The sequence below is a fragment of the Trichoderma evansii genome (genome assembly GCF_050947405.1).
Source record: "Trichoderma evansii strain SZMC 28006 chromosome Unknown GGI43scaffold_13, whole genome shotgun sequence".
Taxonomy (NCBI): Eukaryota; Fungi; Ascomycota; class Sordariomycetes; order Hypocreales; family Hypocreaceae; genus Trichoderma; species Trichoderma evansii.
This window is the reverse complement of record NW_028145193.1, coordinates 520,867-547,507: the sequence shown is the minus strand read 5'-3', so window position 1 is coordinate 547,507 and position 26,641 is coordinate 520,867. Positions and strand designations below refer to the sequence as shown.

Sequence of the window (26,641 nt, the reverse complement as noted above, 5' to 3'; positions counted from 1 at the left end):
AGAGGATGCAATGATTGACAGCGATGGAGCCAGGTCCTACGGCTGCTCCGTTGCAGCAGCGATACAGTATTGGTTGGGGGTGGCTCAAACCCCTCGCTTCTCTCAGCTCTCCGGTCTGAGCCACACAGTCAAAGAGCACACTGTAAGATGCTTCTTTTGAGCTTTTAACCCACAAAACCACAGCAGAATAAACCAAAGGGCAAATAAAAACGGTCTGTCACCAGCCCAATCGGCCTCGACATGTGCCATTCGGCCCCATCACGCCGAATAGGCACAAGGACGCGGCCACCCTCCATCATGGCGCGTCTAAAGCTACTCCAAGCAGTTTAAAGGCCTTGTCTATCCGTCTGCCCTATAGCTTATGGAGCTTTTCTCCGAAGCGTTTCAAGCCCCCGGCAAGAGAATACGGTTCCCAAAGAGGCCCGCCGTTTCCGCTAATGCCGCACATACTGGGCGAAGCAACCTTAATGCAAAGCAAAGGTCCCAGGCTCCGCTAGGCCGGGGGAGTTTGATTTGACTTATCCGGGCATCTGGGCGGGCCGCCCGCCCTGGGGAAGAGACTCTCACACACTCCCATATATCCGATATGCGACTCCTTTTTTCCTTTCTTTTTCCCCGACCGGTTTTTTCTAGTTTTGCCATTTCATGCGAGGGATGAGAGAAGGTAAGGAAAAGAAAGAAAAACAGGAAAAGGGCCGGTAAGGAAAGCTGCGGCGTAATACCAAGTCCTAGACTAGACGGTCTATTTGTTTGCCTTGCCAATCAAGTGCGACCACCAGTCAAGCATACATGTCGGTGCTAATACGTATAACGAATGCCAATAAGAGGCGCATACAAGTGAAATTAAAGCACAAAATAAAGAGAAAAGAAACTTTCTAATTAGACCCCTGGATCGACATGCGGTCCAGACGTCAGAAGAGCAGTCGGCCTCCAAAGCGCATGAAGTTGAGCATCACCCCGTCAAAATGTGACTCGTCTCCGGCGGCACAACCAACTTTCTTTGCTTTTCTTCCTTGGTCCGGGACACAGGAATTACCGCCGGTCACATGCATCTCATAACCATATATCTTTTCTTTTTCTGGTTCCGAATAGCGTAGTTTATCGGAATTTCTCTCATTGCCGCTGTTATTCGGCGGTTGATTCCGAGCCATGGCCGTAGCATGTGTGTTCGTCCTATGTTATCGCAATGGTTGTGGCTGCAAATCTCGGCACCTAAAAGAAAGACACGAAAGATGGCCTGTTGCTTGTTGGGTATATCCTTTTTCTTTCATCTGATCCCGCTTTGGCAGGTCGTAGAGTAAATAGGCCCTTTGTTTAAACTATAGAATGTTTGCTGCATCAGGCAATATCAAGCGCGCAAGGCACTATAGATGAGCCAACAAGTGTCCCATCCAGCCAATCGCCCGTTGTGCAAATCATGATGCCTGCACTGCCCTTTATTGCCCACCGAAATCCTGCATCAAATCCCAATTTTCTCGCTGTATTACTTCGTATGAAGACTCACCGTTATCCACAATAAAAGCCATCTCATCACCGCCGTATTCTCTCCGCTCAGCTCACATCGCAGAAGAGGCCAGACCCGAGCCGAGCCTCATCAAAACGACATACTTTCAACGACATACCTCGTACGCGCGCTCTCCATCGTATCACAGTGCTTCTATAACCAATCGCTGCATCGGCTCTTCCACACACCACCTCTTCGGAACCGACCAGTCACCTCCAAGACTTGACCTAGCCTAAGAGCAGCAACTATTCTAGACCGTAGCAGCAATTCGGCACCGAGAGCCCTACCTTATCAGCCGCCCGCATGCATGCACGGCCGATCGGCTCGCATCAGGCAGAGAAAATTTTCAGGGTTCAAGGCCTCCCCAACAAGTTGGTATGCGGCCCGAAGTACCCCGCGAATCGACGAGTATTAGTATTAGTGGATGCTGCATATACCTGTAAATAGGCGCAATATGTGTGACTGGACGCATCATCCATCATCTCCAGGTATACAGCATACCTGCAGGCAACTAGTATTAGGCAGCATAAGTCGAACAAGACATGTACAGACTCACTGGGCGAAAAGACTCACGCACAGCCCATATTATGCACGGCCGATGGCTTTTGCCTAAACGACGGGCCAGCTGTATCGATCTGATTGAAAGATGTTTGCATGGCCGGTGAATCACTCGCATCATCTGCCTAAGCCCCCTTGAGCCTATCCTATCGAATCTCTAGGATGGAGATGGAGGAGGGGCGTGGGCATAGGCGGGGATCGGGTTGATGGGACGCATCACAAAAAATGCACAGCGAATAGTAAGAATAATACTAATACTACATGTAATAGTCTGTCAAGATGCAACAATTCCATTGCCGAGTCATACGCTCTTACTCTGCACTCCATCTCTTTTTTTCCATGTCTTTGATTCTTATTCTCTCTTGACAAAAGTCTGACTCATATTGTGTGCGACTCTTACGCCCTGCCTTGGCAAGTCAAACTCCATGTATGTTTCGAAATATCCCGCTCGCCATACCTGCAAAGCGTATAGCCTGCCATATAGACTACCAACCACTACCATGTGGCTTACTGCTGCACACACACTTAATCGTCGATCATCCTTCTTGTTCGGGGCCCCGTGGCCGTGCTCATGTTGCACATGTCAGCAGCGTCCGTTACCAGGCATTCGTCGATGCCGATGCCGATCGCCGTCCACAAGGGCAACAAAGAATGGTGCTGGGCGCAAATCACGGCATCTGAATAAAACAAGATGACAGCGGGTTGATTGATGGGTTATAATTGCTAGCGACACCGCCAGTCTGAGATGGATGGATGCACAGTAACGGATTGCTCTTTCGGGCATACCGTTTCTACCCCGGATTTTGCTGCATCGACTATCAACACTGTACAGTAGCATCATCTGCAGAGCCCACCTGTCAAGCTACGACCTCTGGATGCCCATCAGTAGCAGCATGGAGTGCAGTATTCGGCGATTCATGAGCCGTCAGCCCTTTCAACGACATCCACCCAATAATTCGCCGTTAGTTGGATTGTCCGGATCCTCTCTCGGCGCAATAGCTTGTAAATTTTGCCATTCTCCTCCTCCTTTCTCGGCGGTTAGCTACTTAGCCGCCCACTTGGGGGTATATCCAGCCGAATCGTATCCATCCGTTAGCCGTTAAAACAAGCGCCCATCTATCGTTCGCCGCCTTCATTACTCGTGCAAGCTTTTAAGCTACAACTGCTACTACTCGTACTATCCATTTATTACTCGTATTATTATTACTCGTACCAGCATCTACCTTGCTGCCTTGGCATATCCTCTCGAGGTCTCCATAGATGGCGGGGTTGAGCCCGCTTCAACCCCGCATATGCTCCGTCGAGACCACTTACACTGACAACGAGGATGCTCTTTGCTGGCAAGGAAAACCTGATATGGGCCCGTGGCATGATCCTGACTTCTTCATTGAGAAGGTAAGCAGCACAAGCGAGTGGCAGTGGCGAGAGGATTACAGTAAGCGAAGAGTGAGAAGAAAAAAAAAAAAAGAGCTCGGGCGTGTTATACAAGCCTCCATGCCCATGTCCATGTCTATCAATATCCATGCCTATGTCTGTGCCTTGCTATCAGCCGGGGCGTCTAATTTCGGCTTTGCCCTGCCGAGGGACACAACTGGCAACGTTACAAAAATAATTGACCGTATTAAAATGTCCTTGCGCTAATAAATCCGGACTTGCCTATACCGTCACCTTTAACGTTTCTTCACCGTTAGTCCACCGATCATGTGCCGGTGTTTTGTGCACGCGCCCTGAAACGCGCCCTACTTTTTAAAAGCCGACATTTTCCACGTCCTTATCTCAAACACGCAGCGAGAAAAAGCCAATGCGAAATCGGAACATTTGCAGCCAGATCTAAGATGCAGAAAGGAGGGAGAGGGCTTTTTTGGAGTCATAAGAACAGATAAGGCGGCTCACATGCTAACATGTTTAGCTTCCGAGATTTCACGATGAGGCGTATAGGATGAGGCGTAGGAGGCGTATGTGGGAGGCCCATGATACGCATATTCGCACGGTATAATTGGGACTTGGCTTGGAGAAGGCGCTGCATTCCATATCAGTTTAAAACGGCCAGCTGTTTTGTGTGGCTGAAGAGCGCCATTCGTCTTTCATAGAAAGACTTTATGGGTCACTGCATCACTCTTTAAAGCGATGGCCGCTCCATGTCTATAAGTTCTAACCTCATGCTTACGTTATTCTCAACTCAGTATTTCCATCGGGCATCTTCAAGGAGGAAACAAATAGTTATATTACTCTAGACTGCAAGGCTCGCTATCTATTCAATTTATCCCAGTGTATTGTATTGGGCGCAAACTGTCCATTGGCTAGCAAGCAATCTCCGCTCCTAAGCTTGCTTTGCGCAGGACGTTCCCAATTCAAGATGGCATTGCCCTTCTCTCTCTCATCGCGGCGCTGATGATCCAGAAGGACCCATTTTTCAACCGTAGAGCCCAATACAACATCTTCTGGGGGCGGCTCCGGGAATTCTGGCCAGTCAATGTATTCAGGTGCTTCTGTATAATGAGAAATCTGTTTCCCAGTTTGCCTTTTATCCACCCAGTCGTTCAATACCGCTCGGTATTCCGAAACGGGATGATCAAGCTTAACATCCGGGTGCTGCACCCATTCCTCTAATCCTTGAACATCGGCTAGATTCTGTTCACTGTGTCGAACATCTCGGAAATGCGTGTCGCGCGTAATGATTTCGTAAAGGGTAAATATGACCCCTTTGACATCGTTCCGGTCTTCTCCATATCCAATGCCGCCTATCCGGCCACTATAGTTGAAGTCGAACAACATAAGGGCGTTGGTCTTGGGGTCAATGAGAAGATTCCGCGCAGAGACATCTTGATGAGCGATGCCATACTTGAGATTTAAGTCGTCGATAACAGAAATAAGCTGCCGGAGCCATTTGAGCTTAAACACACACGAATTATCCCGACTCAACGTGCCGCCGGGAATGTAAAGGGTTGTAAAGCCGACGACGTTGCCGTGTAGCTCGTCTAGCACAAGTCGGTCAAACGGGACAATGTTTGCATGCGCGGGGAGGCGCATCCACAAGTTCATCTCGTGCCAAAGCTTGTAGAGGAACTGCATGAGGAAGTAGTACTTGAAGGCAGTTTTTCTCGGCTCGGCAGCGTCTACGCGGGGCAAATAAGAAACGAGATCGATATTCGGACCAAATCGATCTAATTCGACAAGATCCGAGCGGAGCACAGTCTTGACATGGCTAGGACGCTGAACATCCTGCAGCGGAGGATAGTAAACACAGGTCGTTTGGTCATCTTCAGGCTTGGTTGAGACTGAGATCAATTCGCCGTCCTGTGATAAATGGATGGCGTAAACATCAGGTCCCAAAGTATCGATGTGCTTCTTGAGATGTCCAATGGCAATGTCCGAACTCTCTTGCTCTTCATCCATGGTAACAGTAATAGTACGTCGCTGATCCCAGTCAAGGACATACCAGTCGCTCGGCCCCCCGGGGAAGATACCACCGCCGGGCGCAAAATACCTCCATTCTTCTTCAATCATGTCTCTCTAGTTGTTTACAATATGCAAATAAGACATAACGGGAGATTAGCTGGAAGGCAGCAACATAAAAATGAATGGCTGCAGTGGTCAGAATAGCGCTTCTAGCAAAATCGCAGAGCTGCGAAAGGTTATATACCTTATTAGTAGTCTAGAACACTAGTGTACTAGATACAAGACACTATGTCTGTTTGTTACGGTCATATAAGTACCTGTACATAGCTCTATCCTTGGTAGCTGCTAGTAGCTTTGGCGCCTTAGTGTCCTCGCACAGCAGTGCTCCGTGTCGGCTCCTGATGATAATGCTGTTGGTCAGCACGATCATTTTCTAGCTCATCCATTCATCCATTTCCTTTGGTAGAATGCCTTGCGTTATTTCATCTGCCAACAATTTTATAATTCTTGGCTGCGTAGCACTTTTAAGTAACCTGCGAAATGACTGGGCACACCAATTCCTATGAGTCCTATTATTCGTATAGCCCGCTAAAAGTTACTAGTAAGTTTATATAGGTAGACAGCGAGGCTCTTTAAAAGGCGGCTTCATTATGCCTCTTAATTTATGCCAATGTTGTATGCAAACACATCACCAACAGAACGTATTGTTTAGTTTCAGGACTGGTTCCTCATAGAACTGTTCATATACGGGCCAACCAAGACGTTGAGCAATAGTTCCGCACGATGGCCGTGCTTTTTCTATTTCGTGCTGCGTGAGTGTCTGGTGATTTGACTTCCGTGAGTAATAGAAATGAGTCCTACTATTTGTCTAATATCAGTTGGCAATTCGCACAATATCATGTGAATATTCGCATCACAATGCGCAAATATCTTCTAAATGATATGTATATATAGCTAGCAAGAGTCGCCAAATATCGAACACAAGAAACTATCAAGAAAAAAGGTCTTTAAATTCATCCTCTATTCATTACATTCATACTTCTACCACCATCAAGTTGCCTGTTCTCATCTTCTCCAGCCTTCAAATATTCAAGATGCAAAACCAACCTGAGTGGATCTAGCCGGCCCAAATACGCGGTGCGGCAAACAGGTCCCTTGTACGCGACGCTCGGAATCCCAATAGTTGCTTTTGCGGATGGTACTGTTTCTATGGAAACTGTGGTCATATGTACCAACAATACCCTGTTACGTGCGGCAGTTACACGACACCCTCTGGGAAAAGCGGTTTTTGCAGGTCTCCCGCGCCGCAACACGTTGTCCGCGGATATTATGTCAATGCTAGATGTGCGGACTGCTGCCGACACGGCTACTAGGTTAATTCTTGAATAGAGTCCATAATTATTGGGAAGATGTACTTACATATAGTGTTTTAGTCTTCGCACCAGCTAATTGAGTATTGACACAGACTTGTCATTTTCGTGGATATAGCAATGGGGATATTTATGCTAGATGTTACTGAGATTTACTCACACTTAAATACGTAGAATATATATCATTATCTACCTATTTATTATCAACTGCTACCATTGCTACTATTGCTACTATTGCTACCATTGCTACCAAGTACTTGAGCAAAAAAGAGTAAAGAAGTAAAGGCTTAAATCCGTATATATAATCTATCTCTGTCTTTATATAAATAGGAAGACTATTTCTAGTACGCTGGATTTTTAACGTATATGCGTTTCTCGATAGCTTCATGTACAGTACTCAGTACAAGATATTAATGCTAGTTGAATATGCAAACTTTTGTACTGGGTACATAATACTTCTGCTTGATGCCAGTTGGACGCTAGCGCAAACAGCTAGCGCAAACGTATCTAGGTGACTGATAATAGCCGATGAACAGCGTGGTTATTTTTCAGCCTCTCCATTGAGTAATCGAAAGAGTTTCTTTAGTAAAACGCCTTGCAGTATTTCTCTAACCAACGTACACATAACTTCATGCAAGCTGCGCCGCTGGGAAAAGGTGGCTTAGCCCCGTTGTAAGTCTACGCTTCGCACAACACGCTAAAAGTCACTTACTAGTAAATTTTATATAGAAGATACTTGCAAAGTGTTGCCACCCGCCTGATATCGTGTAAATGGCTAACGATGTCGTGCGAACAGCACGACTCAGGACTTACTGCTTTTCTACTGGACTTGAGCATCAGGCACAATGGGCTGCCTCGCGCAATACCAAATAGGAAAATACTACTGCCATTGGTGCGAGGCTGCATGTAATCGGCCTACATTGCGGCCGGCGCGTATGTACGATGCACTCAGGAGGGACGCCTCACGCCAATGGATAGGCAGCGCAGAGCTGTTCTGAAACAAATGGTAGGTTGTGTTGGTGATGTCTTTCCTAGAATGAATAAAGATGCAATATGAAGCTGCTTTTCAAGAGGCCTCATGGCTGTACTATCTGCCTTTCAAGAAGCCTCGTTGCCTGTATTGTATTATATATATCTAGCAGGAAGCAAGAGTCAGCGGATATCAAGCATAAGAAACCATCCTACCATCGCTCTCTTCAACAACTATTAAAAAGGAACCTATATTCATTCGCTTTTAAAATTCTCTTCTTCAAAAATTATTTATATAAAAAAAGACCCCATGTCCATCCAATCGCTTGCACAGCTCCAACGACGCCAGCTTGGCCGCTTATCGCCTTTCTCAATCTTTCGATTCTTCAGGGCAACACAGAACCAGCCACTGCCCATCAAACCTGCTCAGATCCCAGCTGCGGCAAATGCTTCTCTTGTACACCATACTCGAAACCCCAAAAAGTGCACGTGTGGATGGTACCACTTCTATGGCAAATGCGGTCACCTGTACCAGCGATATGCAGGCACCTGCGGCAGAAAGACGACAACCTCTGGGAGAAGCGGTTTCTGCACGACGCCCGCACCGAAGAACGTTGTCTATGGATATTATGTTAACGAGAAATGTACGAATGCAAAATGCACGGTTTGCCGCCGACGAGGCCACAAGGTTGGAGTTTGAATAGGAAGATGCCAGTGGCTCAGACTTGTCACGTTGTCACTTGTGCAGACATAAGGCGTAACATTCTTTATTTGTATTTAAATGCTTCATGATATATACCACTAGCTATTAGTTACTGCTTCTACTGCTATTACATATTTCCATTCAACTATCTTAAAGCTCAACATTGCATGACTTATACTAGCCTTGCTCCATGTAGATGGCCTCACACACACCAGCTACATTCAGCAACATTCGCACGGTACAACTCCAAACAATAGCGCGATAATCTACAGTTCAAAACGGTAGAAGAGTAATACTAACTCTCAATAATATTAATTAAATAAAAGAACCGGGCTGCCCTTGTTTGGGCATTAAAGCGCGCAGCTCCAAACAAATAATGACATCATCACATCTTCAACGGCATCCCCAGAAACAAAAATCGACGCGCAATTAATATAAAACCTCACACGCCCATGGTGTGCTCCCTAAAAAACCATATACCTGTTTTCAACGCTCTTTCTTTCACCGAGTCATGCTGCTAATAATAATGAACCATTTGCGCAAAACCGATGACGACTCTGCCGCGTCTCTGCTCCGGATGGGAATTTGGCTCTTTGCTCGCATTCTGGCCCTCGCCTGCAAGGGGCCGCATTAAAACCGCTGGGACGTTACGTCATTGCGTCATCCCGCCCTTGTCCTATTCCTCGGCCCCAAAATCCTGTTCCTCTCTCAACAGCTTTTTTTAAGTAGAATTCGCCTCTCTAATTGCAGCTATCCTATTTGTGTTCCTTTTTTACTTTTGCTGTTTCAGCCAACTGTGGCGACAGCTCTCCCGGAGATATTGACCACAGAATGCTCTCCGCACATCGGAGACCTCTCCGGATGACGACATACTGACTGCGACAGCTGCCATCGAGATCTCAACCATCATCGACTTTTAGCTATTCTGCATAGCCCGGCCAGGGTCATGGGACGAGCTGCCTCAGCTTCGCATGAGCTGTGCATGAGCTGTGCATGAGCCTTGGATGAGCATCCCATGATCTCTCGCCTCGTCATTTGCAAAACCACCATTCTGTGCTAACAAAGCTACTCTTCAATCTAGATCTGGTGACAGCCTCGGCTCCGAGTTCAGCTCAACTTCAGCTTCAGCTCTACTCAGCTCCTGCTATGCGCTCTTCCCAAGCTCCAGCATCCCCTCGATTCTCTTCCTCACCCAATCATCACATTTCACATCCTCATACTTCTTCTCTTCCCCCTCTTTAACTACGACGACACTGCACGTCTCATGCAGGCCAAACCCCCAGAAGAACGGGATACTCACTCGCTCTTTACCACTATGGTTCCTCGCCCGGTGCACCGTACTAATGTATGCATCGTTCGTGATGCGCTGCATAAAGTCGCCCAGGTTAACCACCAGCGTGCCGTCGATGGGTTTCGCCCGCAGCCACTGGCCCTGCTTGTTAAGGACTTGGAGCCCGCCGTGGGAGTCTTGCCAGAGAATGGTGAAGAGCTGAAAGTCTGTGTGTGAACCAATCGACACTCTTTCTTCATCACCATCATCATCTTCTTGTAGTATCGTAGAGCCAGTAGACTTTTGTGTAATAGGCGGATAGTAATTCAGCCCATACGACGCATCCGGATACTTCACCTTTTCATCAAACACTCCCTCCTCCAATCCTAGCGATAGAGCAAAACATCTCGTTAATGCTCTGGCCAGCTTCAAGCACTCCCCGATATGCTTCACCATGCTCTCCTTCAGCCTCGGGAAGTTGCTCGTCTTCTTCCACGGATACTCTTCATTATGCAGATGATTCTTCACTTCCTCTGGTATATCTTTAATCCCCTCATCTCCAACCGTAGGGTCATATAGCGGGTCGTAGAGATACGAAAACGACTCCCGCACATCAATCCCCTCATACGGGTTCAACCGTTGCGTGTCCGGCGCCCTATAGCCATTATCCCATTTCGCATTCTCATAGGTCGCCTCCATCTTGGTCTCCATATCCTGTCGGAAAAATTCCAGACACGCTTCGTAGGCGTCTTGGGTCACATCCTCCGGTATTCCATGGTTCTTGATGTAGAAGAAGCCCATGTTCTGAGCTGCTGCGCGGACCTGCTGCGCGACGGCCTGGCGCTCGCTAAGAGACGAGCTGAAGATGGGAGAAATATCAATTACGGGGATTTCAGAGGGCAGAGCATCGCGAAGGGGTGATTTCAGGACGGTTCGCGTGATGATGCCGTTGGGCGAGGCGAGGCGCAGCTGCGTTGTTGCAACTGCTGTTGACATTGCTGTGTAAAAGTTGATGTGGTATTTTGTAATGAAGCTGTAAGTCAATTAATTAAGCCTTGCTAACCGTTGAACAAGAAATCAAGCAATGCTATTTCTCCAGATTTCTTCATGTAGATCGGTAAAAGAATAGCCGATATCAATGGCTCTCTATCGATCAAGATGCGGGGGATGCCGATGACTTATCTACGGAGGGGACCGATCTAAACAGCTACTGCAGATGCATCTCCACAGTCTCTTAGCTCTCGACATATTGGCTAAAACGTTACTTAGTATTCAAGATATGGGAAAATATCACATCGCATACTTCCAAAGAAGGAAATTGAGAGAGCATTGGCTTCTTTTCTCACTTTAATGTGCAATCACATGTCCGCAGCAATCACATGTCCGCAGCAATTCTAGCTGCCCAAGACCAATTCCCCTATTCGTCCAAATCTCGTCCATCTACCCGTCTAATTCTCAGACACATGCACAGTCAAAAAGCAAACAATTCATGGGTCAATTCTTGAATTCATCTGTAAAAAAACCGAAATCCTGATCCCATAACCTGGGAAACAATCCGGACCAACAAATGCTCAAACAGGCCAAACAAAAAACCACTTTGGTATCTTTTATCCCCAAACGCCTTTTTCCCCCTTTTCCCCCCTTTTCTCCTCGTTCCCAAACTCCAAGCAAATGCAAAACAAAACGGCCTTTTTCTTCCGCTTCCTCCTTTGGCTGGAGCTGATGGGAGCCCTAAGGCTCAACCACCGTTTCCAAACACTCAACCGGTACTAAGGGAACCTTGCGGCTCGACCTTCCTTTCCCAGGTCTTGTGTTTGGTGCTCGGATGGGAATCTTTCGACTCAACCATCCCACCCTTTCCCATGACCGGCAGAGAGATGACAGGAACTCTTGCGAGCTCAACCATCACCTCTCAAACGCTTCCCCGAGGCCAAAAGCAACGGGAGCCTTGCGGCTCAACCATCACTTTCGGCTCCGGGTCGACGCTCGGGTCGCCCGCTTCGGAGCGGGGGTCCCGTTACCGGCCATGCCCAGGCCGGCAGCGAGCCGTGAGGTTCGCTGCCGAGCAGTAGCTGCCGAGACCTTCGGTGCGGGCTTGCTGACGCGATTTGCGTCAGAGGGCCTCGCCACCGCGTTCTTGGAGCCTGCGGGCCGGCCTCGCTTGGGCTTGGCCGCCTGGGGCTTGGCCGCCTGGGGCTTGGCCGCCTGGGGCTTGGCCTCCTCCTCGTGGAAGTCAGCCAGGGGCTCCTTCCAGACCACGCTTTTGCCACGGCGAGTCCTAGGGACTGCCGTGGCAGCGGGCTGGTCGGATCCCTGGGCGCCGACCTCCTCCTCTGCTTCTCCTGCCGCCTCGGCCTGCCGGGCAATCACCTGAGCAGGGTACTCGGCCTTCCCCTTGTTACGGCGGGTGTTGGCGCGAGTCTGGTGAACAATGTCCACCTGGTCCCCCTTCTCGGTGCGTGGACGACCAACAGGACGTCCCACTCGGACAGGTGCCGGACCAGAAGGCTTCGGGATAGCACTTCTAGTCTTGAGGCGAGACGATCGGCGGGAAGAAGAATCAGAGGTGGGAGGGGCAGGGGCAGGGGCAGTCAAAGGAGCAGCAACTTCTACTGAAAGAGGATCTTCATCGCCCGAGTCTGCGTGGGCAGCTGCAGCAGTAGGCCTCGGCGGGGTGGATCGGGGACGACGAATCTTCTTTGTGGCAGGCTCAGCTGCAGCCTCGTTCTCATCGCCTTCGCTACTCTCAAATTTGCGCTTCTCAGGCTGCCGAGTCTCCATGTTAGGGCTTCTAGCACCAAGAGGCTGTCGCTGGCTTTGTGAGATAGGAGAGCCAAGATCTGTGGTCGAAGGCCGTCTGTGCTTTGAGCGGCGGATAAAGTCTCGCATGTAATCGCGCTCTGGTGAATCGGCACGGTTAGTGGCTGACGACGGCGCGGGCTGTGACTTTTCGGCTTCCTTCTCAGCGTTGGCTTTGGGAGATGGTTTGCGGTTGACGGGCGTGAAAGAGAGATTCAGATCAGCTTCTTTTTGCTCTTTATCATTGGTTGTGGCGGCCATCTTGGCCATGCTGAGCTCGGCTGATCTGTTCATGGTTGGTGTGTTTTCGAGGTCAGAGAGAGAGGAGCTCTCCGAATTGATCATGGACTTGCTCTGGATGGGAGTCTTTGTAGGCGATGAATTCGCAAGACCGGGGATAGTAGTATTGCCGTCAAGCTCGTAGGAGATGTCAGGGAAAGTGATGCTAACATCGTTTGAGTCTTGCGGCGCCAGAGAGGGTGAGCTGGTAGGAAGCCTGTCGTAGGCAGGAGAGGTATTGCTCTGCTTAACAGGCGAGCTTGTTGGCAGCCTGTCATAGGCGGGTGAAGCGGTTCTTTGCTGCTTGACAGGGGAGCTGCCAAAGTCAGAGACGGCGAGGGTCTTGTCCATTTCTGCGCACTCCTCGAGATAAAGTTCTTCCTCCAGCTCCCACATCTCATCCTCCGTAAGTCGGGGTCTTGGAGGAGAAAGAGAAGCCTGGACTTGTGGTGATTTCGACATGGAGAGAGAGCTCGAGAAGTGAGTCTCGTCTGCAACTTGGCTTTCGGGGAAGAGGTGGGAATATTCAAACGGCAGCTTAAACCGAATAAAAAGCCTTCCATTCTCTTTGGCGACCACGACCTTAGCGTGACCATTGCATTGAGTCTCGGCCATTTTGACCAGTCGTTCCACTGCAGTTTGCTCATTGTCGGGCTTGAAAACATCGTCGGCATCGAGGGTGCTACCGGTGGCTTGCATGACAGTCTTCATCCTCTCCTTGTACTGAGCGTTGAGAGCATCCATGTTCTCGTCGGCTTGTTCACTGATATCCTTGAATAATACGTCGGGTATGTTGACCAGAGCTGTAGGAAGATTGGAAATTTCAATCACGTTGGCTGAAGGCGATGCGAGAGAGCTGATGCTTGCAGAAATGTTGAAGAGGTTAGAAGTTTGGGGGATTTTTTCAAGGTGGGAGAAAAGTTCAGAGGTAGGCATAACCCCGCCGTCAGTTTTCTGAGGTGAAAGTGACATTCGCCGCGAAGTCTGAGTTTTGAGCAAGCTTCTGAACAGCGGCTCACTTTTGCGTCGCCTGACGATTCTGGTGCGCTCGCTCTCACTGGCACTCTCGGGGCTGTTCATCCAGGAAACTGAACTAGTAAATGAGGGAGAGGCGGGTCTGAAGTCGATATTGTCAAGGTCGCAGTTTTTGAACGCGGAGGGTGATTCAGTGTGCTGCATCCACGCGGGTAGAGACTTGACTAGCTCCAATTCGTCATCGAGATTGTGCGTAGCTGCCCTAGAAGATGGTTTTCTGCTGGGCGTTGAAGGCTGGAAGCTGTACCATTTGGAAGGAGTAGGCTCCCGAGGGCGAAGGTGGCGAATAGGAGATTCAGGCGCTATAGAGCTAACAGGAGAGTATTCGTTGCGAGAAGGAGATGAGAAGTCTGGCAAAAGACGAGTGACGGGCTCTGATTTGCGCTTTGGCCGCCATCGCGCAAAAGGTGAATCCTTGGAGATCCTGCCGGACCACTGAACCAGGCCAGGAGTTGAATTTGACGATAATGGCGATCTTGTTGTATTGGGGCTTCTGATAATGATGGATCCTCTTCTTTCGCGAGCATCTCTCTTGGCTGTGGGGGGACTGGCTGGCTTGATGGGAGAAGGCTCAGCACGAGGGCTGGAAGCAGGTAGCAGCTTGACAATTGTGTCACTGAGTCTCTTGCGGAAGCTCTTGCTCTTTGTCGGGCTCGGTGACTGGGTAGATCTCTTCGTAGGCGACTTGGCGTCGGCCCTAGACTCGTTTGGTTCCAAAGCCAGAGGGCTTGACGGCTCAGCAATGTCTGCAATATCTGGTAAATCTGGTGTACCACTAGCGGCGAGGGAAGTTCGTGGGTTACGACGGATCGATTGGAGGTTGGATGCGGTCTCTGTGATGGATGCCATGCTGACGTCGATCTCTGTGACGCCGGTCTGGAGAGCTTTGGAGATGATGGGATCGAGGTCGCTGAAAATGGCCACTCTATTGCCACCGCTGGCGTATTCGAAGTCAATGGAGGAGTAATGGTGGAAGCGGCGCTTCAGGGGAACAATCATCTTGGAGAATGTGTTCTGCTTGGCCAGGAATTTCTGTTCTGATAGTTGGGCGTGCTCTTCGTGGAGGAAGCAGTTTGCGACGTTGACTGCAACAACAGTAAGCCAATGCTCTCATTCAACGGGGAGCCGATACCGTAAAACGAAACAAACATACCCTTGGCACGGATCATTGTGTTTACAATTTCTGCTCGAGACAGAGGTGATCCTACTAGCTCGAGCTCGGCCTCATACTCATACGCTGATGGTACAAACGAATTGAGTCTGCGACGGCTGGTTCTTTGTGTCTCTTCCAAGTCCTCAGCAGCAGCTTCGACGGCAGTGACCTTTTGTGGCCTCACTGCCGGAGCGCTCGCTGATCGCCCAACCCGCTTCATGATTGTTTTGCCTTTGTGAATAGTCGAAGGGCCTGCCGCAACGGGTACTCGGCACCAGGCACGGGAGATTGTTGCTGGTCTTTGGGCGACAAACTTGTCTGCCCACGAACTAATTGCACAAAAGATAACCCGAGTCAGTCCCTATCACCATACCATGGCCAATGTCGAGCAACTCCAAGAATCGGAAGATACACACGTCTCGAGAAACTTCGTCTTAGCCTCATTAGCCGCAAGGAAAAACGTCACAAACGACGCTGGGAGAGGATTGCTATCACGCGCCAATTAGCCCACCAAAACTCCAGCATTCCAAATAGCGAGATCCAGTTACAGCAGAAGTCTTACATCGCAACGGGTTCGTCCCCGTGAGCCCATCGCGGGCTGGTGATTCCGTCCATGGCTGCCAGATATCGTGGCTGCGTCGTCAAATTGGCGGAATTCTAGCAATTGTCAATATTCAAACAAAGAAGCGGCACTAGAAGCCCAAGATTAGAACAAATCGATAGCAAGGATACGTACACATTCGGTGAATTGTCACCCCACGTGAAGACGCGTTGATTGAAAAGGCGCCTAAAGGGTTAATCAAGGGCGTCGCGTGTCTATTAGAGTGCCAAAGTGCGTGCGCGATGCCCAAATTCATTTCTTTAATTGCAAACGGCAGCCTTTGTTTACATTGTGCCTGAATAGGAAATTGTGTATTTGGAGCTAGTACTAAACAGGTAGTTAATCGTGTGGGGGTGAATTTAAAGTTGGTGGCCCCGCGAATAGCGAGACGCGTTTGGCGGAAAAAAGTAACAAGTAAGTCACTGTATAATGCAGTGATTTGTCTGCTACGAAAAAAATAAACAGAAGTTAAATGCATAAACAGAATGCAAATCATAATACAAAGTAAATAAATGCTGATACTGATTCACCGCAGTATTTACGATGCAGTGACTTTTTACGAATGAGTTTCTCGGCTTGGAAATTAGCATGGCGCTGGTACCATATCGGGCGATTCTATTTATACTACCCACCTAGGTAGTATTCAGAACTTATAGTTAGCCGTAGATCTCGCCTTACAGGGCCGTCCATGGAGCTGATTTTGGAGTCTCGTATAATATTGAGTTAGTAGGCGCTCAGGAAAAGGTTTGTTACAAACTTGGTGTAATATATGTTAAAAGTATAATGAAAAGCTGTTTGCAAAGACGAAAAGGGCCGTTTAAAGTTGGTCTATATATTTCCCTTGCTCCTCTCGTTTGTTTCCTCTTTTTGCACACAATTTGCTTTGTCTTCTTTCCTTACAATTAGACTCGGGATTTCGATCGTTAATCTTATATCAATACATGATCATGCTCGCCACTATTGCGGCTGACTTCTTTCTTCTCAGCCAGCTTTGCTATTGCCAACAGACGATTTTAGTATACTCAATGAAGTGCTGCTAACACGCACAGAACTACGGGGACCGACGCCATCTGAATCACATTATATCCTGCAAACACCCATTAATCTCCTGACGAACTGCTTGTTCTATATCGAAAACAGAAGATCGTCACATTCTCCGATTATGAATTTCAGAAAAGCCTACAGCCAACTGAGCTCAATTTCATATAGTTGAGTACAATAGCAATGGGATATCTAAAAGAGACGGCAACAACTGGAAAATCAGAGTGTTGCAAGTCAAGGCATGAACCAATCCCAGTAAGCTGGGTCCTTTGAAGACCCCTTTAATGGGAAAGGGGGGACTGAGAGCAGCAAAAGGTCTCCCCATCTCAAGAAAAAGTTCATACGATTGACCGATTAAGCTACCCGCTAAAAGGCCGGAATTTATGTTTTCAGCCTCAACGAGCCATTGAAGAGTTCGAAGTGAGCCAGGTCGAAACATACCAATACCCACGAAAAATACAACAAGAGCCAGTATTCAAGAATAATTTACAGCAATCGGCGGTCGATTTCTCCATATCCAGGGGTCAGCTGGTCTCATTTTATTATTTCTATTCTAATATTGCACTCGGTACATCTTCTATCATAGCGGTTTGGACAGCCGCCCTCGCCAATGTCGCCCGTGATCTTCTGCTTCTCCGAATTTTAGGAGCCAGTCTTGATCTCAATACTATGAAGGATAAATAGGCGCATGCGTCACCAAATGTGTCGGAACAAACATATCAGAGGCTCAAACATAGTCAGAATAGGGCGGTACAGAGATGCAAATGATAGCCAAACAGATAGAGAAATCCGGACGTTATCACATCTTCATCAGTTATGCAGATGCGCTCATTCGTATCAAAAAAAAAAAATTTTAATATAATACTTCAAAGGAATTCTATCCAGTTTCACTATTTGGCACCCCAGCTGTAGCTAAAATAGTGAATTTTAAACTACTATCTCTACTACCTCTACTGTCTTTAAATGTTTTATATTTTTTTTATGTGCCTGTATAGATTGGTACGTGACGGATCGAGTCATCAAGTTACGGCTGGGGTGCCGTATAATGAAACTAGGATGCTGAATAATAATTCCCATTTTAAATCATATCGCCATTATAGTGCTACTTATCTACAGTTAGGAGCGAAATGGGCGTCCTGTTTAAGTAATCTCTTTCGAAAATTCAAACGCACGGACATGTTCACCACAGTGCTGATTCCTGTTTGCGTGCACGTGGAACCTGAGCTACATGGAATTATGACCCAGTTTCGTCGAAATACAAATTTAAGCCTCAGGCCACAAAGAAATAGCCAGCAGGGAGCAGATGACGTGACATCGTAACAGCCATGTCTAACAAAGCCATTAGCTGTTGTAATATGACAGCTACTCTTTTAACTAATTATTAATAAGCTTAATTATAAAATAGCTTCTGCAGATAACTCTCAGACAAATTGTACTTTTAGAATAGCAGTTATAAATTAATTTTCTTCCTCCTTGGATGACTCATTATTACTGTTTTCGCTAACACCAAATAAAGCATTCTGTATCCTTAAATCTAAACCAGCGTCCTGGACAGCCCTCTTCAATATCTCAAGATCTGTGTCAGCACACAACACACTTAACATTACCCGCTGTGTTATGTCTCGATCTAAGCCATCGTCCCATAATAATACCTGCCACATCGCTGGATGCCAGAAATTGTCCTGCACGACCCTTCCTAATATCTCTGGACCTATGTTATCACTCAAAATTGCCAGCTGCATAGCCGATATGCCAGTTGCCAACACTACCTGTTATATCACCGCTTGGTCTGCTCCAACATGACCCAATATCTGTTGCATAATTATTGGATATGCACCAGCAGATATCAATTCCTGTCGTATCTTTCTTGATCTTCAACAGCATTTAACAATGCATACCCGAATCTCCTATGAGAAATGCCGAGCTTCCTATGTGCATCCTGCTTCTTCTCCATGCTGTCTGAGGCAGCTAATGCCTATACGTCTGCCAAGCTTTCTAAAATCCATGAATGCTCCTTTCGGGGCTGAAGCAAGCTCTTAGTAACGAACATAAATTGCGCCGCCTGTCAGCCCACTCTCCAGAGGCGTGTTAGAAATACTACAAGGTGCCTTCGACTGGGCCGAAGAATCTGCACCCTAGCGTCATATAATGACTGTGGCGTTCATATAATATTTTGCGTCTTGAAGAGTTTAACCACCACTTGAACTTAATTATACAGCTGAAATCACCGCAACGATCATCATCATCATTCTTCTCTCATTAATTTGTAATTAATAGTAATAGTCTATTTTTATAATAAGCCATATTTAGTTTTATGGTAACTAGTAGTTAGCATAATATACAAGCTACACATATTGCACTCCTATTCATACGAGTAATTTATATTTCCTGACAAAATGGTATACTTGTATGTATAAATAAAAGTGAGAAATTGCCAGGAGCGAAATCTGGCCACATTTGCGGTGCGCATGCCGCAATATATAGTGTGTTTGTTAGCAGCATTGACGCCGGATATCCGATGATATACCTAGTAACTAAGTATAGGTATATATAGTTACTAATGTACATTAAAAAAGCCCATGAAGTTATTCACTGAGGATGAGGCTGGTGATGGTGTGCTGGACAGGATAATAGCTGAACGTATAAAGTTTAGGGCGGAGAACATAGTAGTAATATTTACAAAAGGGTCATGCTGAAAAGGGTTTGTTACAAAACCTAATAAAGATAACCCACTGAAACTATCGATGGGTAGCTGAGAGGGTGTTCATGGTAAAGTTTGAAGCTAGTGCAATACCTAGATTGCAAGTGCAAGAGGCTGACAAGAATAGCGATTATTGAATAACGTTGCTGATAAATATCTATAGAGTAACTGTACAGTGGCGCGTTAAACGGGAAACAGCAGTTCTTTGGGATTGGCGAGACAGGAATGTTGCCTAGTTTCAGGCGCGCCACTTAAGTATTGATGTTTTAAGCAGTTTTTAAAAGACCGAGCAATATAACTAACTGTGGATATAGTGGCTTAAGATGTATTGCATTTACATTACTTACACTGTCTGCAATGCAATTTGTAATAGAGATATTGTGTCGCTAGCCTGTAGCCTTTTGCCTTTATAATAGTGTGTCTAGTAACTTAGTACTAGTTATATATAATTAGCTTTTAAGTAATAATAATTTGAGTTTTGCTATTCGGATGGTGTTTAAAGTAGCTAAAAAGTTCAAGAAAAATAATATAACTCCATATTTAGTTTATATAATAATAAAATATTTTAAAAATATTTATAAAGAAATATATTACAGCTAAGTAGTTATTATTTTATAAAAGGCTTTTGTAATGTTTTTATTATTTTTTTAACATATAAATATATTAAAGAAGCTTATATCAAATTAAATTAAATTTTTTATTATAACATAGTGACGAACCGTACACTAGATAGTTAGTATAGGGTAAATTTCCAAGGCACAAACCTAGGTAGAGTTCTGGGTTTATGTTGGCGGATAGGTCAGGAGATCTGTGGGCAATGGAGGTAATAGTAAAAATGTCACCAGCGTGTAAGACTTAGTATATCGAACTGCTAACAACTGGCTATCTAAGTTATCTAAATGAGCATAAGAAGTGAACTTATATATCCAGTTGAAATGCCTGGATCGTAAAGGAAAGCTGGTTTTCCTTTCTTTCCTAGCTTTTCTTCTTGGTATTTTACTACCTTGCCAGCCTGACGATTTCCACTCTTTCAGCTTTTCTCTTGACGTCCTTTTCCAGCCAGCTAAAACTGGATGCCTATAGCCATGGCTCCCCAGCTTTCTATTCCAACGCGTGAACTCATTAAGCGCTACTAAAGCAAGATTATGGGACAAAGATACAATGATGTTCATGATCGGTTTCCTCTTTTCCTCCTCTGTCTTTCTTTAAAGAGGAGGCAAACGGACTCTTGGTAGGATATGTAACAAAAAGCGGGATGTGGTGGCCGAATGCATTAGACGAGTGACTCGCGCAATAAACAGGTTGGCTTGAGCAATCACTCATTAACGCCGCCAGCCAATCCGGGGTAGGATATAGAAGGGCTTTTGTTGTACGGAATACTGGCAAGAGACTTCCAACTTCTACCCCGCATTTCACCACAAAGACTGTCACTTCCTATTTTTGATACGGGATTCTTCAGGACTATAGACTCTCATACTGCACATCATACAGGCCATGGCATTCACCGTGCATTTGTGCTGGGGCGCTTCGCATAGTCAGTGCAGCCCATGGCTGGTGCAAGTGGATTCGTACTGGGCAGAATACTGAAACTCCATAGACAGGGTTCACAGACGGCAAAGGCGGCGGAAGGTTTGAGGAGCTGAAAGCTTACCTAGGGTTCATTGCTATCACAGTCTCTTAACCTACCTTAATCAAAGAAGGAAGTCGCTCATGATGGAGTTTGGGCTTCAGAAGAGAGAAAGTAGAACCTTGTATGTATTACCATTCACATGCGTCATATGAACGAGATTTTAGCTTTGACACGCAACCACACCAAGCCCCGTAGCCGCCCACCTGTTAAAGGGACTGCTTTCTAGACTGCTTAAAAATATTATAGAATACTTTAATTATCGAAATAACTGCTCGAAGGTTTGAGGAGCTGAAAGCTTACCTGGGGTTCATTGCTCATCACAGTCTCTTAACCAACCTCAATCTTTGATAGTGCGCTTCGCCTGCCGCTCATCCCGGTCAAGCTTAATACAGGTATTTAAGCGATCGAGATAAAAATGATATTGGATGGACAATAAGGCATTTATGTCAATCCATCCTACAACCTTGACATAGAATTAAATACCAAATTACACAGTCAAGATAATAATCGATAAAAAACCACGGTTTTCACAAGAAAATTATTCATTCTAAACTACAGCCCATACTACCACCCTTCCTAAACCCTCGGACTCCCTTACCCAGCAACCTTTGCAATCCATCACCATGCTGATCATCGTTAAAACTCGTAAGGCCGTCTTCATATTGCTGATATTGCCTTGGTGATCATGTCTGACTCAATTGAAAGTCACCGGTAAGACAATAAACCTCGAGGTAGAGTCTTCGGATTATGTCGGCGAGGTCATGTCTATGATTCAAGAAAAAGAAGGCATCCCCACCCACCAGCAAAGATTGATCTTTGGAGGAAAGCAACTCCACGAAAACAAGAGTTTATCGGACTACAACGTGCAGAAAGAAAGCATACTTCACCTCAATCTTAGATTGAGGGGCGGAGATCGCGGTCCTGTCCTAGTCGAGACAAGCCCGGGGGATTTCGAGGCCTTTCATTCAGACACCTTCGACACCATCAAGCAAAAGATCCAGGACGATGACGACGACGATGAAGGCATTTACTTTTATGGACGGCAACTAATCTCACTGGAATCTGAAAGCATATTCCGGGAGACGGTTAGCGAAGGGCAGGAGAGCCTCCCTAAGTATGCCGACACCTTTTTGGATAGACACCAGCTGGCAAGGGCGCTATATGCGCAAGAGAAATACGAGGAGACAACATGGATGTTCCGAGTCCCGGAGGAAATCATCGCGTTTCTACTCCTAGAAGATCCGGTGCTAAGGCGTCTCTTTGGTCTTAGTGTGAATCGTGTTGGCATTGTTGAGTTCCAGAAATATTTCACAATGATGCTCCGATTGTACTCGTCAAGGCTGCGTATAGAGGCGACGAACGACCTTGAAAGATGCTTTGCATCCCTGGTAAGTCCATCCAAGGCAATAAAATATTGGGCTATATCTTACATCAACCAGTTAAGACAACGAGCAGCAATAATCGCAAACGCCATCACGTATTTGGCCCCCCTCCCCGATATTGAGAAAGCGCCCAGTACTGGGGGACTGAAGGGGAAAGAACCAGCCCGCGCCGAGGTATTAGATCTTTGGAATGCAAACGTATCAGCGACACCACGGTCCGCACCACGGTCTGCACAGGAACTCGATGATCTTGGAGCCGATAACCCAGAGCTATACGACGATATTTTCCTGGAGGATGACACAGAGGCCCAACTGACAGTTATAGAAGTTCGTATGATAAGCGTTTATATTCTTGATGGCGTAAAAGCAACTGAAGACTTAATGATATCGACCAAGTCATTCCAGCGGCTGCAAGAATACATGTACCTATTCGCTTTCCCTGTCACCACGGATCTTATACACTTTGCGCTTGATGGCTCGGGGGTATCCTTCAAAGACTCGGACAGTATGACCATTAACTGTAAAGCGAGATGGGAGGTCCTTGCTTGCTGTAATGCGGAACTAGAGGACCCACTGGATATAGCTCAAACCGTTACATTTACAGGCAACTCAACACGTGCTCAGGCTGCGTCTTGTGCTGAATATCTGCATCAGACATGGCCCAGGACAGCGAATTCCATGATGCACGGGTTCATCGAGGCTATCACTCATCAGACTTGTGGCAAGTTCAACTATCTTATCTTCCGCTGGTAGTGGTACTAAACACACTTCGTATATCTAGACGTGGAATTCTCGCCTGAACACCGAATGGAGATGAAGCTCGTGCCTGCGGTTGAGCGGCTTGAGCAGCCAGAATCAGCTGATATTACTATCCACGGGTCGCCCTCCGATATTCGCGAGACGTTGGAGCAGCTTGCTTGGCTGGCTGTCACATTTCGGAAGCCTCATGGAGGCAAGATGACCAGCTCATACGCTATATTGGTACCGAGGGCACAGTTACCGAACAGAACGTCCCCCCCCATATTTGATCTCAGTTTGCTCCCCCCCCACCCTGTTCCTTACAAACCCGGAACGCCAGGCAGCTGCTGGATTCCACTTCTCCGAGAGAGCGTCCTTGCGTGCGGGTTTCCGATCGCAAAGCGGGATGAAGGCATCGGCATAGAGATCCCCGTTCCTCTCATGATGTATCTGGCAGGAGTTCACTATCCCATCAACTATAACGGGCAGGGAATCGTCCTCCGCAGCCATATTCGACATGACTCTGGCACCTATTCTATGTTGGTCCCGACGAAGAAATTGAAACAATCCATCCAGTGGCATTTCATTGAGGCCGATGTCGATAAGCCTTCCAAAGACAAAGAATGCGCGAGATTCCTGGAAGATATGGACAACTCCGGCTTTTGGTACCAGACTGAGGATTTTAAGAATCTCAGCGGATATCGGGCTTTCTTGGGTTTCACGCCCACTGCGAAGGTGATGATAGGCACTCAGAATTTTCGCCCCGTGATTCTTGCCTCAGGTCTTCCAGACGTTGGTCCGGAACTTCTCATCAATATGCAAGGTAACATCAACGTTCAAGGTACAATCTCGGCTGGGGTGGCACAAATTTTGAAGGTCGGTCTGTCCCTTGGCCTATCTTTCGGCTACAAGGTGCGGAAGGGTCAGAGCGAGATTATTCCTGGAGCTATGCTGGTGACCACCGATGGTCTGCTCAAGCGGGCTGCCAATCAACCTCTGCTCTTGTACGACGTGGCAGCAGAAAATGCGTGGTTAGTTTCGGAGCTCAGCGTAGCATTAGATATGACGCACCATCTCCTCGTCAACTGGAACCTTAGCTCCAACATCAGAGCCATGTTACGGTATGCAGAAGCGACAAGTGATGGGGGGGAAGCAGCACGAGAAGCGATAGACCAATGCCGAAATGTAGTCTTGTTTTCGGAGGAAGGTAAAGTCATCCGATTCTATCACGTGGTCAGGATATTCCTGTCGATCTTCGAGTCTAGGAAGCCAGTCGCCCAGCTCCCTAAGCATTCGTCCTTCAACATATTCGGTCCCTTCCAGTCACCCCGAGGCTGGGAGTACACAGAGCTCCGCGGCTTAGAACAGCTGCAGAAACAGAAATGCCTGACCGACGCCCATATGTATGACTCATCATGGTTTGGGATCAAGCGGCCTCTTCGCACATGGTGGGCTGTCGCAAAGGATCCTACTCTCTTAGTCCTTTTCGGTTGCGGCTTCGGCCAGGTCATCCAGTCGGACACCACATTCCAATCCCCCGCTTGCCCCTCCTGGACATCCATCCCAGAGAAACAGGGGCTGTTCACTGCGAGCATGGCCTGTTGGCAAAGGCTCACTAAGGACGGTCAAGACAAATATATCACCCTGAAGGTCGATAATCTGAGGTGGCATAAGCCCCGGAACTCGACACTCTTCGAAAAATGCCGACCAGGACGTCCGTGCATCCGCATTCAGGAACTGAGGAAAACTGGGGGGAGAACCATCAAAGCCCCTACACCCGGGGAACTTAGTGACACAGGGGCTGTAATATTTGGGAGGTTCCCCTCCGAGAAATGGTACCCCATATGTCCCGGCCCACCTGTTCCCACTGGAGACAGGGGAGGGAGGGCAGGGTGGTTTAAGTTCTTAGGATGGCTAGCTGTCCTGGCTGTTTTAGCTATTGCTACTGTGCTTTTATGGCCCTGACTGGCATAGTGCAGATCTCCCCATGACTATTACGTTCAAAGCTGTACATGGAGTCATCTGTAGACGATAGGGCACATCTATTCTACAGAGGCTCGCTTATGTATACTATCAAAGGCGAAATGGGTGTCCGTTTTTTGTTAAATGAGGATAATAGTGGGTAGCCAATTTTGGAAGAGCTGTGGCGGTGCACTAAGGCAGTCATGTACAAGGGAAATACCGCACCAGGTACCTGTACTGTTGTATTCTGACAGAATGAGAAGAGCCATTTCTGGACATTATAACATTTCACATCCACCCTTCAATCCAAGGACACGCGGGCGCATTATAACATCTACGGCTTCATATTGACTTTTGGTGTATATATCATCATAACAGACCCTATACATACCTAACCTACAGTAGTTAATGCTGTTTATTGTTTAATATAGTACATACATAATATGAGCAAGTGTATTAAGGAACTTAAGGGCTATAGTAGTTTTGTTATGTCCATGGCCTTTTTGCATAACTCATTACTAGGTGGTATTAGCTTTATTTAATAAAACCGTGCGCCTATGGCGCGCTGATACAGGCGAGTGTGTCCAGGAACTAAATATTAGCAATATATCTCACCTATCATTTGAGTTTGATAATTTACATCTCCATCTCCTTACACGTTATAGGATATTCACTACAGCAGAAACTGAGTATAGTTTCCGTCCTAATGGTTATGGAATTAGCAGAGACCGCTGTTGGATTGCATGGAATGGAAATAACCTGCTCTGGCTACCGGTGGAATATCGGCCGTCTTGCGCCGTTGTGAGAAAGTCGACTCTGGTAGTTGGCTGTAATTCGGGGAGAGTTTTAGTCATTGCATTTTCAGCATCTAACGCAAGATTATAATAATGAATAAAGATTAAATCCATAATGATTTTGAGCGGGGATATATAATTAAATATATATTCTATCTAGTTATGTGTGTTGGTTGGAGAGCTATGCAACCTATACCGTAGTGGCGAGTAATTATCTAGCTTATTTTGGAGAGAATATACTTAGTAGCCTTTACCCTGTAGGTCTTTATTTTATTCTCTAATAATAAAAATGCCACTTCGCCTTTTAAGAGTTTGGCAGCGCTATCTATCACGCCAAGGCATATTAGGGGGGGGGATTAATATATAAATGCCTATATATTCACATCCCACTTGAAATGTAGTTAGTTTTAAGAATATATACCTAGGAAGGAATATTTCATATTTCATGTTAGCCTCGGCACTGTCTACATTCCCATAGTTTCCTACTGGCCCTACATACTTCTCGTGACCTTGATGTGACCTCCTCTCCACAGCCTAGTATTACCAAATCCGAAATAGGCCAGGCTTTATGATGTGCTTTATAGACCAGTTCTACAGTAACTGGCCAGTAATGGCTTTGTATATATATGTATATTTTAGGTACCGATGGTCTGTGCTTTGAAATCCGCAGGGCGTGCGAAGAGGACAGCGATTTCGCTCCTTACTGTATAAAAACCATTTCTCTGCCATTTCAAGAATCGTCTCCTTTGTTAC

The 26,641-nt window shown here is 46.8% G+C and overlaps 5 protein-coding genes across 5 annotated transcripts; 2 read left to right on the top strand and 3 right to left on the bottom strand.

The window, feature by feature from the left end:
- Positions 1-2,326: 2,326 nt before the first annotated feature.
- GGI43DRAFT_408051 (uncharacterized protein) lies at positions 2,327-3,182 on the top strand. The gene has a single exon (XM_083206315.1). It carries the CDS (start codon positions 2,488-2,490, stop codon positions 2,755-2,757), a length of 270 nt encoding a protein of 89 aa, XP_083059530.1. The 5' UTR covers positions 2,327-2,487; the 3' UTR covers positions 2,758-3,182.
- Positions 3,183-4,118: 936 nt separating this feature from the next.
- Positions 4,119-5,913, bottom strand: GGI43DRAFT_80736 (uncharacterized protein). Its single transcript, XM_083210335.1, has one exon. The coding sequence runs from the start codon at positions 5,567-5,569 to the stop codon at positions 4,310-4,312; it is 1,260 nt and encodes a 419-aa protein (XP_083059529.1). The 5' UTR covers positions 5,570-5,913; the 3' UTR covers positions 4,119-4,309.
- A 3,734-nt stretch (positions 5,914-9,647) lies between these two features.
- Positions 9,648-10,769, bottom strand: GGI43DRAFT_384864 (isopenicillin N synthase family dioxygenase; the record flags this gene model as incomplete). The annotated part of the gene is made up of 1 exon (XM_083203574.1): positions 9,648-10,769. One exon carries the CDS (start codon positions 10,767-10,769, stop codon positions 9,648-9,650), a length of 1,122 nt encoding a protein of 373 aa, XP_083059528.1.
- Positions 10,770-11,046: 277 nt separating this feature from the next.
- Positions 11,047-15,949, bottom strand: GGI43DRAFT_408042 (uncharacterized protein). Its single transcript, XM_083206314.1, has 5 exons — positions 15,776-15,949; positions 15,602-15,696; positions 15,456-15,527; positions 15,040-15,368; positions 11,047-14,971 (listed from the first exon to the last, which is right to left on the bottom strand). The coding sequence occupies exons 2-5, from the start codon at positions 15,652-15,654 to the stop codon at positions 11,736-11,738; spliced, it is 3,690 nt and encodes a 1,229-aa protein (XP_083059527.1). The 5' UTR covers positions 15,655-15,696; positions 15,776-15,949; the 3' UTR covers positions 11,047-11,735.
- Positions 15,950-21,155: 5,206 nt separating this feature from the next.
- GGI43DRAFT_408032 (uncharacterized protein) lies at positions 21,156-25,797 on the top strand. Its single transcript, XM_083206313.1, has 3 exons — positions 21,156-22,400; positions 22,452-23,115; positions 23,176-25,797. The coding sequence occupies exons 1-3, from the start codon at positions 21,774-21,776 to the stop codon at positions 25,095-25,097; spliced, it is 3,213 nt and encodes a 1,070-aa protein (XP_083059526.1). The 5' UTR covers positions 21,156-21,773; the 3' UTR covers positions 25,098-25,797.
- Positions 25,798-26,641: the final 844 nt, after the last annotated feature.

Bases quoted from the DNA above. Each gene is read 5' to 3' on its own strand.
- GGI43DRAFT_408051 (XM_083206315.1), top strand. From the start codon at position 2,488: ATGTATGTTTCGAAATATCCCGCTCGCCATACCTGCAAAGCGTATAGC.
- GGI43DRAFT_80736 (XM_083210335.1), bottom strand. From the start codon at position 5,569: ATGATTGAAGAAGAATGGAGGTATTTTGCGCCCGGCGGTGGTATCTTC.
- GGI43DRAFT_408042 (XM_083206314.1), bottom strand. From the start codon at position 15,654: ATGGACGGAATCACCAGCCCGCGATGGGCTCACGGGGACGAACCCGTT. The intron at 15,528-15,601 runs GTAAGACTTCTG...GGCGCGTGATAG, and splicing joins GGGGACGAACCCGTTGCGAT to CAATCCTCTCCCAGCGTCGT. The intron at 14,972-15,039 runs GTATGTTTGTTT...CTGTTGTTGCAG, and splicing joins CACAATGATCCGTGCCAAGG to TCAACGTCGCAAACTGCTTC.
- GGI43DRAFT_408032 (XM_083206313.1), top strand. From the start codon at position 21,774: ATGTCTATGATTCAAGAAAAAGAAGGCATCCCCACCCACCAGCAAAGA. The intron at 22,401-22,451 runs GTAAGTCCATCC...TACATCAACCAG, and splicing joins AAAGATGCTTTGCATCCCTG to TTAAGACAACGAGCAGCAAT. The intron at 23,116-23,175 runs GCAAGTTCAACT...TCGTATATCTAG, and splicing joins TATCACTCATCAGACTTGTG to ACGTGGAATTCTCGCCTGAA.